At 46.4% G+C, this 15,137-nt stretch overlaps 1 protein-coding gene across 2 annotated transcripts in view; it reads left to right on the top strand.

The window, feature by feature from the left end:
• The first annotated feature begins 10 nt into the window (after nt 1–10).
• Nucleotides 11–15,137, top strand: part of MRPL13 (mitochondrial ribosomal protein L13) — a 65,952-nt gene continuing 50,825 nt past the window's right edge. Inside the window, exons 1-2 of one of the 2 annotated variants that reach the window (XM_056522688.1) lie at nt 11–186; nt 1,244–1,367. In XM_056522688.1, the coding sequence (XP_056378663.1) occupies nt 1,265–1,367 (103 nt within the window). In that variant the 5' untranslated portion in view covers nt 11–186; nt 1,244–1,264. Of the gene's footprint in view, nt 285–1,243; nt 1,368–15,137 lie in introns of both variants that reach the window. The other variant, XM_056522687.1, reaches the window with a different exon arrangement.

The raw sequence follows: 15,137 nt of genomic DNA, 5'->3' as shown, positions 1-15,137 counted from the left end.
AAAATGTTTCCCAGAACCTTGAATTGGCAAAAGATTTTTAGCGTTATTCTTGCAAATTAAAAACTTTGTCTCTAATTAGATACCTAAAAAGACGCGATGGCGGCCATATTGTCGTAGCCATATTTTGTGTTTAAATCTATGGAAAATGTCTCAGGGAAGATGGCTCCTGGTGACGACGACATTTAGGTATATTGAAGTGTATATGGAGGAGTGGTCTGAAGTGGGAGGGTCATGTGTGTCATGGTGACCTCCATGTGATGGCGAGTTACAGCAGAGCTGCCCAGGTACTGGTTATAGATGGGAGGGATGAGCTTATAATGTAGGTGGAGGGTCCTCTGTGGGGTCTGAGGGTCTCCTTTTACTGGTACAGTGTAGTATGTAGATATTATAGTACTGCGCCCCCTACAGGAGGCTGATGACCCCTCACATCACATGAATCTGTCCTGTCTTCCCTACTCATATGTTGTAGGGGGTGACCATGGATTTGTCTGTCCATAGTCTGCTACTGAATAACAAATTAAAAGACATCCAGTCATGTTTTCCAGAAAACTGATGACTGGTGCCCCCAAAATATGGATTCCGCTGTCACACTCATGCCGTAGATCCCCCAGAACTTTCACAACTGTGGTCCCATCATGACAGCAGTCATGGTGCCCCTAAAACATGGTTCTCTCTTTGACATAACTGCCATGGTTCCCCCATAAATTTAATGGCTGTGGTGCCCCCCATAGCCTGATTCCCCTATGACAGTGGTCTCCAACCTGCGGACCTCCAGATGTTGCAAAACTACAACAGCCGTTGGCTGTCCGGGCATGCTGGGAGTTGTAGTTTTGCAACATCTGGAGGTCCGCAGGTTGGAGACCACTGCCCTATGACATTACTGCCATGGTTCCCCCATAACTTTGATGGCTGTGATACCCCCATGACATGGTTTCCCTGACTGCCATGGTTCCCCCATAACATTGATGGCTGTAGTGCCCCCCATAGCCTGATTCCCCTATGACAGTGGTCTCCAACCTGTGGACCTCCAGATGTTGCCCCCCCCCCCCCATGACAGTGATGGCCATTTTGTTTTGTTTTTTGTAAAATGTTTTAAAACAAAGCCTCTTATTCCACAAACCATATTTAAACAATTGCTTGAAGTATATATTTAGCTGCAGCTCCCAGCATGTCACTTATGGTCTTAGTCTCATACATATTGTGATTGATTTTATTTATATATCTTTGTTTGTTTTTCAATCAGCAATGGGCGACATTCTCCCGGATGTGGTACGTCATTGACGCCAATCAGCAGCCGCCGGGGAAGATCGCCTCCATATGTGCGCAGCACCTGCAGGGTCTCCACAAGCCCATGTATCACGCACTGAGTGAGTATTGGGGAGAAGCTGACATGGAGGACATAATAGTGTGACGCACATCACTGCTCCTCACCTTGAACCTGACTGGGGCTGTTGTGTTTCGTGACATCTATGGCAGGAAACTTCCAAGGGAGCAAAAGTTGTAGATGTACCTGGGGATCCAGTCATGAGGGGGCACATAGGTCCTCCCAGTCTGAGGAGAATGGGAGCTGCAGTCGGAAATGTGTCAATTCAGCTCAATGAGCCGGATCACGATGGCAAAGTACAGCACTTGGCTATCTTTGTCTAGCCAAAGGCTTTTCGGCCTTGCTGGAAGATGTAGTTTTGCTACAGTTGGAGGCACCCTGGCTGGGAATGGAGTTGAATGGAGCGGCAGAGTATATACAGTCAGGGGTGTGGAAATTTTATAAAAAACTACTTGTCCACGGGACTAAAATGGAGCAAAATCTACTTGTCCCTCATGACGATCCACTTGTCCGGGCCAATTTTCGCTTTTACACTCTCATTTTTTCCTCCTCGCCCTATAATAGCCATAACTACCTACTATAAGGATAACTACCTACTATAATGACACCTTTTAATTTTTCAATAACATATTCTCCGAACCAAAAAATATATATATTTGGGGAAGTGAAATTGAAATAGTAAAAGATAATTTTGCAGATTTGGTGGTTTTTCTTTTCTGCGCCATTTACCTTGTGGTCAGACAACATGTTAGTTTTATACTTTAGGCGCCTGATTACAGAAATACCAGATTTGTATAGTTTACGTCATGTTTTACTAATTCTGAACGTTCTCTAATTTTTTTAATTGCCATTTTTTAACCCCTGTAGCTTTATTTTTTTTCCACATACCAGGCTATATGAGGCCCATGTTTTGCGCCATAATCTGTTTTTTGTATTGGTACCATCTTGGTATTGATCTGACTTTTTAATCGCTTTTTAACTTTTTTTCTGGGATATTATAAAAATTGCAAATCTGTGGTTTGGTATTTTTTTACATTTACCGTACGGGATACATAATGTTATATTTTAATAGGTTGTACAATTACACACGAAGCGATACCAAATATGTTTATTTTTATTATGTTTACATGTTTTTATATAGGAAAAGGGGGTGATTTGAACTTTTAACATGGAAGGGGTTAATGCAGCGGTCTTCAAACTGTGGCCCTCCAGATGTTGCAAAACTACAACTCCCAGCATGCCCGGACAGCCAACGGCTGTCCTGGCATGCTGGGAATTGTAGTTTTGTAACATCTGGAGGGGCACAGTTTGAAGACCACTGGGTTAATATATGTCTTTCAAACTTTTATAAAAACTTTTTTTTTTTTTTTTTGACACTTTATTAGACTTATGAGGAATCATTAGATTCCTCAGACAGATGAATAGATTCTATTGAACTCCATTGATCTGTGATCTCTGTGATCCATTGATAGAGTCTGGTCCAGCCAGGATCTATCAATGACAGAGCGGGACAGCAGGGAACAGAGGTAAGTCCTCCGGCTACCTCTATAGTGGATCGCCCCCCTGCGATCGCGCTGCGGGGGGGGGGGCGATCCACCCCACTAGCCCACCAGGGAGCATTCACATGTCCCTTTAGACGCCGCTGTCATCTTTGACAGTGGCGATCTAAAGGGTTAATAGCCAGCCGCGGCGATCGCCGCATGCTAGCTATTAGTGGCGGCCTCCGGCTACTGAGAACAGCCGGGGGCTGCAGAGTATGGAGCGGGCAGGAATCCCGAGCCCCCTCCATACATACTGCAGAGCGCCGCATGCATCTCCCCGTGCAGACGCGTCTCCTCCCCTCAGCTCTCCGAAGCTACAGCTGGGGGGAGTAAAGGCAGAGGACGCAGGTCTGCACGGGGAGCAAGAAGCCACGCCCCCTCATCTCCCCCCCCCCCCCCCGCACGTCTGCAGAGCAGGGGAGAGAAGACAAATACTGTACCCAGCTTCTCATCTCCCCTGCTCTGCTTCCGAGGACACAGGCTGCAGAGTATGGAGCGGGCAGGAGTCGGGAGCCCGCTCCATACAGACTGCAGATCGCGCCGCACTTGTCAGGTCCGGCCCTGCTTGCCCAAAGCCGGGCTAAGGGCCAGACAAATTCACCGGTCCGGCGCCCAAAACTGCTAGTCCCGGGCGTCGGGCGATAGGAATCCCACATCCCTGTACAGTACAGACCAAAAGTTTGGACACCTTCTCATTCAGAGTTTTCTTTATTTTCATGACTATGAATATTGTAGATTCACACTGAAGGCATCAAAACTATGAATTAACACATGTGGAATTATAGACATAACAAAAAAGTGTGAAAATATGTCATATTCTAGGTTCTAGCTTTGATTACTGCTTTGCATTTTCTTGATGAGCTTCAAGAGGTAGTCACCTGAAATGGTCTTCCAACAGTCTTGAAGAAGTTCCCAGAGATGCTTAGTACTTGTTGGCCTTTTTGCCTTCACTCTGCAGTCCAGCTCACCCCAAACCATCTCGATTGGGTTCAGGTCCGGTGACTGTGGAGGCCAGGTCATCTGGCGCAGCACCCCATCACTCTCCTTCTTGGTCAAATAGCCCTTACACAGCCTGGAGGTGTGTTTGGGGTCATTGTCCTGTTGAAAAAGAAATGATGGTCCAACTAAACGCAAACCAGATGGAATAGCAGCCGCTGCAAGATGCTGTGGTAGCCATGCTGGGTCAGTATGCCTTCAATTTTGAATAAATCCCCAACAGTGTCACCAGCGAAGCACCCCCCCCCCCCCACACACACACCATCACACCTCCTCCCCCACACCATCACACCTCCTCCCCCACACCAGCACACCTCCTCCCCCACACCAGCACAACTGTAAAGTGAAAACCATTTCAGGTGACTACCTCTTGAATCTCAACAAGAGAATGCCAAGAGTGTGCAAAGCAGTAATCGAAGCAAAAGGTGGCTACTTTGAAGAACCTAGAATATGACATATTTTCAGTTGTTTCACACTTTTTTGTTATGTATATAATTCCACATGTGTTAATTCATAGTTTTGCTGCCTTCAGTGTGAATCTACAATTTTCATAGCCATGAAAATAAAGAAAACTCTGAATGAGAAGGTGTCCAAACTTTTGGTATTTACTGTATGTCCAACCACTGCTCCATTTAAAGGAGTACTCCGGTGCTTAGACATCTTATCCCCTATCCAAAGGATAGGGGATAAGATGCCTGATCGCAGGAGTCCCGCTGCTGGGGACCCCCGTGATCTTGCATCACACGGGGGCGTGACGTCACACACCGCCTGCCCTGTAGTCGCCGGTAATCAGTCCCGGAGCGAACACGCTCCGGGGACTGATTACAAACGGGGTGCCGCGTGCAAGATCACAGGGGTCCCCAGCGGCAAGACTCCCGCGATCAGGCATCTTATCCCCTATTCTTTGGATAAGGGATAAGATGTATAAGCACTGGAGAACCCCTTTAAATGAAAGAATACAGGGGGTTATTTATCATTGTGTTCTTGTGCTTTTTTTGTTCTACATTTTTCACATTGTGTTTTTTTTTTTGCTTGCGCTATTTGAGTTTTTATATATTTTTTGCTTTTTTTAAATTTATTTATTTATTTTTTTGCTTAGTTCTAAAATCCGTCTTTTTGAACGTTTGGTGTTGGTAGACCATTTATTGAAGTGATGGATGCCGTGGTAACAACTTTATGAACTGCGTGTTTTAGATTTTTGCGCAATTTTTGCCACAACTGACACAAAAAAAAGCCCCCGAAAATCTAGACCACCTCCTGACCAGGTTTAAAAAAGATTACTACTCCTGTCTGCTTACCAGAAAAAAAAAAAATCATCAGCCAGAGCGAAAGAGAGGGGGAGAGAGAGAGAGAACAAGGTAGAGAATAAGAACGTTTAAAGACATAAAAAGTTTAAAAATAAAGAAATCTGCAAAGGAAAAGTAAAGCAGTTGTCCATATGAAACAATCAGATATATTTTTTAAGGTACAAAAAAGGAGATGGTAAAGATGTAAGAAACAAGATTATTAGCAATGGCCAAAATCGAACAATTTCATGTGCCCAATAAAAAAAAAATATCCAACAAAGTGATATTAACAAAATAAATAAAAAAAAAGGTTCAACTAAAACCTCTGTCTCTTGATCACTAAAGTTTTTATTTTATTTTTTTTATTTTTATTTTTTTCCTGGCCTGCAGCAAGGTGAACATTGGTCAAATGTGAGGGAGACTCTCTTTGCAGACCTTCTTTTAGACATTAATTTGCCTTAAAATTTAAAACTAAAGCAAATAAAGCCAAATACACAGACAAACAAGCTCCTCAGAAGCCGGGTAGACATGATCTGAAAGCGGCGGTAGAAAATGATCTGGGAGTTTATGTGCGGATCTGCGCAAAACTTATCATGGGCCACTGTGACAATTTTATAAATTTGGTGCAACACCGCCAAAAAAAAATCATCCAGACAAACACCAAAAATGATCTAGCCAAGTCCATTATTGATAAATAACCCCCACAGTGCCCGACGGACGGTCCATTGGGTTTCTGTCAGTTTCCAGCATTTTACCCAAAATAGAAACTAAAAGGATATTTCATCAGGCTGTAAATCTATGATGTGAATGTAGCCTTTTAATGATCACAGTCATTTTAAATAACCTTCCTATATATAGCCAATTTGATTCTTAATGTATAAGTAAATCACTTAATTAACCAAAAATGACTCCTTTCCCCAAAAAATAAATAAATTAATAAAAAAAAGGCTCCAAAGTCTTGGCCACTAGGTGTCTCACTTCACTACAATTTACAGTGCACGGCCTAATGTCATTGTAAAGCAGCTGTCCCTAGTATAAATGGCATGAAATATTGCTGTATGTCTACAGGGGTGCAAGTGTATTCTCCCCCTCAACTTAGTTTCTCAGCAGCAGCAACAGTAGCAGTTCAGTGCTGAGTGTAACCTTTTCCTTACTGCGATGCTGCTGCTGTTCCTCTCCTTTCTGCTCACATAGCACCTTACAAACCCAGTACATCAGTAACCCCTTCTCCCTCCACATGCCATCTGTGCTGTACTATGCCAGCCTGTTCAGTCACTTTTTTCCAGGACTTTGTCATGGCATAGCAGAGAGGAGTAAGGGATGAAGTACTTGTGTGTACTAATAGAAAATAGCCCAGCTCTGCTCTTGCCTGCTGAAATGGAGAGAATGAGGAATTGCTGTGTACCATAGAGGGGTTCCACACTACGGAATCTCCAGCCAGACAAAAATCCCTCCTGAGATTGTGAGTGCGAGCAGCACCGGCTAAATCAGTTGGCGCTAGGTCCGCGCAGACATTGCTGTCCCCATAGAAGGCGATGTCTGCAGAGCGGAGATCTGCCAGAACATTGAACGAGTTAAATGTTCTGGTGAAATTTTTCAAGGAGATTTTCCAGACGGAAAGTCCGCCTCAAAAACTCTGCAGTGTGCACGGTGCAGCAGAATTCCATTGCCAGCAATGGGACTCTGCTGTACCACAATTTCCAAGTGCAATTTCAAAACACAATTCCGCTTGGAAATTCCGTAGTGTTAGGGGCTCAATAAGGCCGTGTTCACACAATGGAATTTCCGAGTGAAATCCGTCAGGAAACATTAAACCATGCAAGTTAATCAAATTCATTTGAAAGAACAGCTTTAATGTCTGCCTCATCCCATTAAAGAAGTACTCCACTACTTAAGAACTTATACCCTATCTGCTGGTGTCTACAGCGCTCCCATAGAGAATGTGCAGTCATGGTAGTCAGGGAGATGTGGGGACCCCCGGTGATGGCAGGACCACCTGGTGTAGCGATGTAGGTGGATGGGGCAAGATGGTATTAACCCCAGGGGCAAAGTGTTATTAACCCCTAATGTTCATGACGCCAGAGTTGTTTTGGGGTACCGGAACCACCCAAACGGTATCTCCGCTATTCCAATGCCGAGGCAGTGAAAATGAGGGTCCACAACCAGGTTATGGTTTAACGGAGGCTTTACTACAGCTCGGCCAGAATCCCAGAGAGGTGGCCAGGGACACAGAAGGGCCTCGCAGGATGCTGGGACCAATTAGACTTGTGATAGACTTTAGATGATTGACTTGAGGCTTGACTAGACTTTAGATAGTGACAGCAGACAAAGACTTTGACTTACTGGAATGACTGTAGATTTGAGGCCTTCCAGGTACTGGACACTAGCACTGAGATCTCTGGTGTTTAATGATGGTACAAGAGAGAGAATGGTAATGGCCTCCCCTTTATATAGAGGGGGGGCTCAGCCAAAGCCCATTGGTCAAGCTGCGGGTCGTGTTAAACTGGTGCCCTCTGGGTAACATCATGTGATAACATAACGTGACATTTCACAGGTCCTTGAGACCTCCCACAGGTCCTTTATACTAGCTATACATTAGGACACTGACTACACATAAGGTAGGATAAATAACATTATAGAAACAGCAGGGGAGACACTGCAGGAGAGCCCCCAGGTCACCGAGGGACTCAACCTGACAGGGCCTAAGTGTAGTGCAGGACCATGTCCTGTGCTGGGACCTTACACAGAGAAGGGGCTTCAATCTGGAGATCAGACACTTATCCCCTATTCTTTGACTGTCCGGGCATGCTGGGAGTTATAGTTTTGCAACAGGTTCAGGAACACTGGTTGGGAAACCCTGATCTAGCCAAAAATACCTTGTACATTCCAAGTACGAACTCAAATTGACTGTAATATCAATAGCGGTTACTAACAGCAGATGGCGCTATATGATAAGGAAAACAAATGTTCTGAACTCCTTTTAGGTTTACATTAGTGATATTTATTGGAGTAATTAATCCCTGTATACAGGACGTCTCGTCTGCAGCCGGTGTTTTAAAAAAAATTTTTTTTTTTACTCATTTATTTTCTAGGAATTTTTTTGATTGTAGAGATTGGTTCCTTAAAGGGGTAGTCCAGTGGTGAAAAACGTATCCCCTATCCTAAGGATAGGGGATAAGTTTGAGATCGCGGGGGGTCCGACCGCTGGGGCCCCCTGCGATCTCTCTGTACGGGGGCCAGGCTCTCCGGCCAGATAGCGGGTGACGACCACCGCACGAAGCGGCGGCCGACACGCCCCCTCAATACATCTCTATGGCGGAGCGGGAGATTGCGGAAGGCAGCGCTTCGGCTCTGCCATAGAGTTGTATTGAGGGGGCGTGTCGGCCACCAATTCGTGCGGAGGTCGACACGCCCCCTTCCCGCGGGCTGTCGGGGCTCCGTACAGGAGATCGCCGGGGGCCCCAGTGGTCGGACCCCCCGCGATCTCAAACTTATCCCCTATCCTTAGGACAGGGGATAAGTTGTTCACCACTGGACTACTCCTTTAAAGGAGCGCTCCGCTGGAAACATCTTATCCTCTACCAAAGCATAGGGGATAAGATGTCAGATAGCTGGGGACTCCCGCGACCTCCGGCAAGGCACCCCTGTCATTCGGTGCATGGAGCGAACTCTGCTCCGTGCCCGATGACTGGCGATGCGGACCGCCATGCCTCCTCCATTCATGTCTATGGGAGGAGGTGTGACGGCTATGTACCAGTCTTCACGCCCCCTTCCATAGACACGAATGGGGATACGTTTTTCGGCATGAGACTTCACCTTTAAGGCTCCTTTCACACTATAAAATGCATCCGTTTTAAAGATCCCTTTAATGTTCCGTTATGAAAACCCTTAAAATCGCCCGTTAAACGGCCGCTACAAAATCCCATTGTAGTCTATGGGATTTTTACATTATCCGTTTTAACCCGTCCTAGCCAGTTATTAATAATGGACGTTATTTTGCGACGGGAGAAAGAACGGAAGAAATATTGCATGTACTATTTCTCCCATCGCAATAAAACGTCCATTATTAATAACCGGCTAGGACGGGTTAAAATTGGGGTTATTTAGTTTAGAAATAAGAAGGCTTAGGGGCGACCTAATACAGTGATCTTTTCTGGACCATTATAAGTTGAAACCAGACTCAACATACAATGTACAGACAGTCCAGATCTGTGAAACGTGTCAATGGCCGGAAGAACCGACCAATCAGAATGGGGCATTTCGCTGGTAAAACCCCTGTATTACTGAAGCGTATGCACTGACTGATGTCTGGTAGCGCCCCCTACAGTACAGGGAGGTATTACATGTTCTGTACACTTTACCTGTACCAGGGTTACCTGCTCCTTTGGACACCAGGTGAGGGCGGCTCCATGTTACTTTTTTAGGACACTGTATATTGTACAGGACCCCGAAGAAGCTCCTGTCCTCTACATAGACCAGTGTTTCCCAAGCAGGGTGTCCCCAGCTGTTGCAAATCTACAACTCCCAGCATGCCCGGACAGCCTTTGGCTGTCCGGGCATGCTGGGAGTTGTAGTTTTGCAACAGCTGGAGGCTCCCTGCTTGGGAAACACTGACATAGACAGTGATTACAGCTCCCAGCAGATCTTTCTTACTTTTATATGTAAGGATTTGCTTTATCCTTATTAGTTATCTACTTTTTTTTTTTTTTTTAATTCTCACTTTTTCCTATTTTTGGATGAAATTTTGGTGCCTTTAGAACCAATTACCAGGTTTCCATAGAGTTCTGGTCTCAACATACAATGGTTTCAACATACAATGGTCGTCCTGGAACCAATTAATATTGTAACTTGAGGGACCACTGTAACTCTGTATAAATATATAGGGGACAGTACAGAGATCTCTCCTATGATCTATTTATACCCAGGACTGTATATATAACAAGGGGGCATCCTCTACTGCTGGAGGAAAGAAGGTTTCTACACCAGCACAGACGGGGTTCTTTACTGTAAGAGCAGCGAGACTGTGGAATTCTCTCCAGGAGGAGGTGGTCATGGGAAACTCTGTAAAATAATTTAAAAAGGGGTCTGGATGCATTTTTTGGAGAATAATAACATTGCTGGTTATGTATATTAGATTTATAGGGACAGAACATTGATCCCGGGATTTATTCTGATGCCATATTTGGAGTCGGGAAGAAATTTTTACCTCTAGTATGAGGGTTTTTTGCCTTCCTCTCAGTAGGGACAACTTAAAGGGGTACTCCAGGCAAAAACTTTTTTATTTATATACATATCAACTGGCTCTGGAAAGTTAAACAGATTTGTAAATTACTTCTATTAAAAAATGTTTATTCTTCCAATAGTTATTAGCTTCTGAAGTTGAGTTGCTGTTTTCTGTCTAACTGCTCTCTGATGACTCACGTCCCGGGAGCTGTGCAGTTCCTATGGGGATAATCTCCCATCATGCACAGCTCCCGGGCTGTGACATCATCATTGAGCAGTTAGACAGATAACTTCAGAAGCTAATAACTATTGGAAGGATTAAGATTTTTTTAATAGAAGTAAATTACAAATCTGTTTAACTTTCCGGAGCCAGTTGATATATATAAAAAAAGTTTTTGCCTGGAATACCCCTTTAAAATGTAATATAAAATTTGAACTTTGTAACACTTAGCTGCCATGAATATCATGCAAGTCTTAACGGTACGTTCCCATGTAATTTACAGTAAATTCGATTCGTCACGGACTTCTCGGCTCGGCAGTTGATGACTTATCCTGCATAAATTAGTTCAGCTTTCCGGTGCTCCCGTGGGCTGGAAAAGGTGGATACAGTCCTAGGAGACTCTTTCCTAGGACTGTATCCACCTTTTCCAGCCCACCGGAGCACCGGAAAGCTGAACTAATTTATGCAGGATAAGTCATCAACTGCCGAGCCGAGAAGTTCGTGACGAATCGAATTTAGTGAATTTACTGTAAATTCGCTCATCTCTAATAATTTATTTTATTATGTACAGCACCACTCTTAGTCCTTTCATATTCTTTTGCCTTCCTTTTTACGCTTTCCCAGGCTACATACGCAGGTGTATAGATTTTAATCACCACTAGTTGACTCTGAGGCATTGATGCCTCGCTGTTAGAGGTTAGTGCAGTCTTTCCCAACCGGTGTGTCTCCAGCTGTTGCAAAACTACGACTCCCAGCATGCCCGGACAGCCGATGGCTGTCCGGGCATGCTGGGAGTTGTAGTTTTGCAACAGCTGGAGGCACACTGGTTGGAAAACACTGGGTTAGCGGTACCATCTTACAGGGTACATCCAGCAATCTCCCTGCACCCAGTAACATGGCCGCCTTCAGTCCGCTGTGGAATGTGAGCGAGCGTCACATATTTTGCAGAGGGGAGTCTGAGTGGGACATGTAAGAACACACAGGAGCTGTAAGCAATGCCTCCACGAGCCGCGGCTCCCACCTGGCCTCTATAGGGGAGGACTGGTGCCTTTTTTCTTTTTTTTTTTCTTTTACCTGACAGACTCCTCATCATTTCTGGACAGACGCCATTCGCCCCCCAGTCACATAGCTGCATGCAAATCATTTTTTTTTTTAAAGAGCCAGCTCACCTGTTCTCCATCTCCGAAGATAGTCATCTAGTCTACATACCTGACACGGGACGGGGACCTTATCGTTAATCATTGTTCAGAAGGAAAGAACGTACCTGCCAGCTATTGGGCACCTCGTAGTGGATGGATGCTCTTGGATACAATGGAATTTTCGTGCGATGTATCAGGACTGCAGGGGTCGAGAATTATAGCTCCCTAAAACCAATGACCGGTGGAGGGAATAATATTGATTATCTTGCAACAATGGCGTCTGTTTGGGGTGATCGGGGATATATTAGGCAGCAAGTGACCGGTCGGTTTTTGAAGTTGATGTAAGAAGCAAGACAAATGGCTAAAGATCTGAGCAACTGGGCCAAATTGTAATGTCTATTTGATTGGGTCAGAGCATCTCCAGAACGTCTTGTGAGGGGCTCCTGGTATGGGGTGGTTAGTATTTGCCAAAAGTGATCCACGGAATGACAACTCGTGAAGCATCAACATGTCTTGTTGGGTACTACCAATTGGTGATGTGGGGACGTGTAGACAGCCGTGCCAGAGCATCCCCAGACTGGCCGGTCTTGGTCGGTGAGGTGCTTCTGGTATCTAGTGGTTAGTACTAGGGATCGACCGATATCGATTTTTTTTTTTTGGGCCGATACCGATAATCTGCGACCTTTCCGGACGTTAACTTATACCGGAATATCGTTATGTTATCAGCTATCGGCTATTCTCCGGCTAGCACCCCAACCCCCCCCCCGGTGGGCGCTTTAAATCAATGAACTGCAGCGGCTTTTGCGGGGTCAAAGACCGCCGCCCGCTTCTCTCCCCCTGCCTGTCCTGGGGTCCTCCCTAGTCCAACCACCGCCGCTGCCCCATTGCCTCCCCCATCCTCGGTTTTATAATTACCTGTTCCCGGGGTCCGCGCTACTTCTGGCTCCGGCGGCGTTCTCCTGAGCTGTTACTGTGCGCACTGACAGTGACATTGCTTTGAGGATGTCACTCGTCATTGCGCTGTGCAGCGCGCAGGACGTCACAGGAGCCAGAAGTAGCGGGGACCCCGGGAACAGGTAATTATAAAACCGGGGATGGGGGAAGCAGTAGGGCAGTGGCGGTGGTCTCTGGCTGGGGAGGGGTGCCGGGGCATTATCGGCATATCGGCAAGGTAATTGCCGATACCGATAATGTCCAAAATCGTTAGTACCTACCTAAAGTGATCCAAGGAAGGACAGCTGGTGAAGAGGTGACATGTAGACCACTGGGTCAGAGCATCCTGAGAGTGGCTGGTCTCGTGAAGTGCTCCTGGTATGTTGTGCTTAGTACCTACCAAAAGTGCTCCAAAGGAGGACAACGGGCGAAGCGTCGACATGTAGACCACTGGGTCAGATCATGTCCAGAACAGCCGGTCTTGTGCGGTGCTGCTTATTATCTACCAAAAGTCCAACTGGTGAAGTGGTAACATTGGCTCTGGCTCATTCTTGTCCGATCTAACAGAGGAACTAATAAGGGGATAAGTATCAGATCATGGGGGGGGGTATAACTGCTGGGACCCCCACCCTCCCGCGATCTCCCGCACGGTGCCCTGGCTCTCTGCATGAAAAGAGCGGTGTCAACCACCACATGAAGCTGACACGTCCCCTCCATGCAGCTCTATAGCAGATCTGGAGATACCCAAGTGCAGCAATCCGGCTCTCCAATAGAGATGCATTGAGGGGCTTGTCAGCGACCGCTTTGTGCTGTGGTCGACACCCCCCATTTAAGAGGAGAACTGGGGTCCCAGTGGTCGGACCTCCCCGCGATCTGACAATTATCCCCCTATCCTTCAGATAGGGGATACATTTATACATCCCGGATTACTCCTTTAAAGGGTTTATCCAGAATTAGAAAAGCTGAGGGGATTTCTTTAAAAAAGAAAAAAACAGCAGCACCCCTATTCTCAGGTTGTGTGTGGTATTGCACCTCATTCCATGGAAATGAATGGAGCCAAGTGGTAATAACCCCTTTAGATAAAAAAAAAAAAATTACAACAATACATACATCCCTGTATGGAAGACATTGGACTAAACCAAGCGGTCAGATTTGTGCCCATAACCGCGACGGAGGGCACGCCTTTAGTGGGAATACCCTGTAATGGATGAATTGAAAAAAGGGGAGGGTCCGCAAAACGTCACTTATGCCCCACCAGTAGGTGCAGGGGAGTTATATACCCACGCTCCCGCCCCGCTTAGAAGTGCAGGGGCGGAAAAACTTACAACCCTCACATAAATACAGCCTGATAGGCTTACACGTGATTTCGTTTCTGCAGCTTTTATGCAGAACCATGTTCCTTTATGGCAGTGGTCTTCAACCAGCGGACCTCCAGATGTTGCAAAACTACAACTCCCAGCATGCCCGGACAGCCATCGGCTGTCCGGGCATGCTGGGAGTTGTAGTTTTGCAACATCTGGAGGTCCGCAGGTTGAAGACCACTGCTTTATGGTAACAGACAACAAACAAACACTGTGTAGTCTGCTCCTACTCCTCTACATATGGCTGACCTACCAAATGTGTGTTATTACAATGTAGGGGACAAATGGATGAAAGTATCAGACTGCATGGAATTTGTCTGCTACCATGGAGACACACAGGGCCTCATTTAGGAACACTGCCTACAGCAACCAATCCCATCTCTGCTTTCACTTTATTAAAGGGGTTCTCCGGCGCTTAGACATCTTATCCCCTATTCAAAGGATAGGGGATAAGATGCCTGATCGCGGGGGTCCCGCCGCTGGGGACCCCCGGGATCATGCACGCTGCACTCCATTTGTAATCAGTCCCCGGAGCGTGTTCGCTCTGGGTCTGATTACCAGCAACCACAGGGCCGACGGCGTGTGACGTCACTCCTCCACCCCCGTGTGACGTCACACTCCACCCCTCAATGCAAGCCTATGGGAGGGGGCATGATAGCTGTCACACCCCCTCCCATAGGCTTGCATTGAGGAGCGGAGTGTGACGTCACACGGGGGGCGGAGGGGTGACGTCACACGCCGTCAGCCCTGTGGTCACCGGTAATCAGACCCGTAGCGAACACGCTCCGGGGACTGATTATAAATGGGGTGCGGCGTGCAAGATCACGGGGGTCCCCAGCGGCAGGACTCCCGCGATCAGGCATCTTATCCCCTATACAGAAAATATGCAGCAAAATAGGGCCTGTCTCAGCCTTAGGGCCCGTTCACACTACGGAATTTCCGCTTTTACCTGGCTCCTATAGATCACAATGGGATTCTGCTGCAAAGTTCACACTACGGAAGTTTCACAGGGGATTGGATTTGGAATCTGCCCAAAAAGTCCTGGCACTACACTGTAGGGAATGGGAGGGCGCTGACTGTCCACGGCTGACTGTGCCGATTCCAGAACAGGCTG

Source organism: Hyla sarda, chromosome 5 (genome assembly GCF_029499605.1).
Source record: "Hyla sarda isolate aHylSar1 chromosome 5, aHylSar1.hap1, whole genome shotgun sequence".
NCBI lineage: Eukaryota > Metazoa > Chordata > Amphibia > Anura > Hylidae > Hyla > Hyla sarda.
Note: the sequence above shows the minus strand (reverse complement) of the source record. Positions and strands in the feature narration are given on the sequence as shown.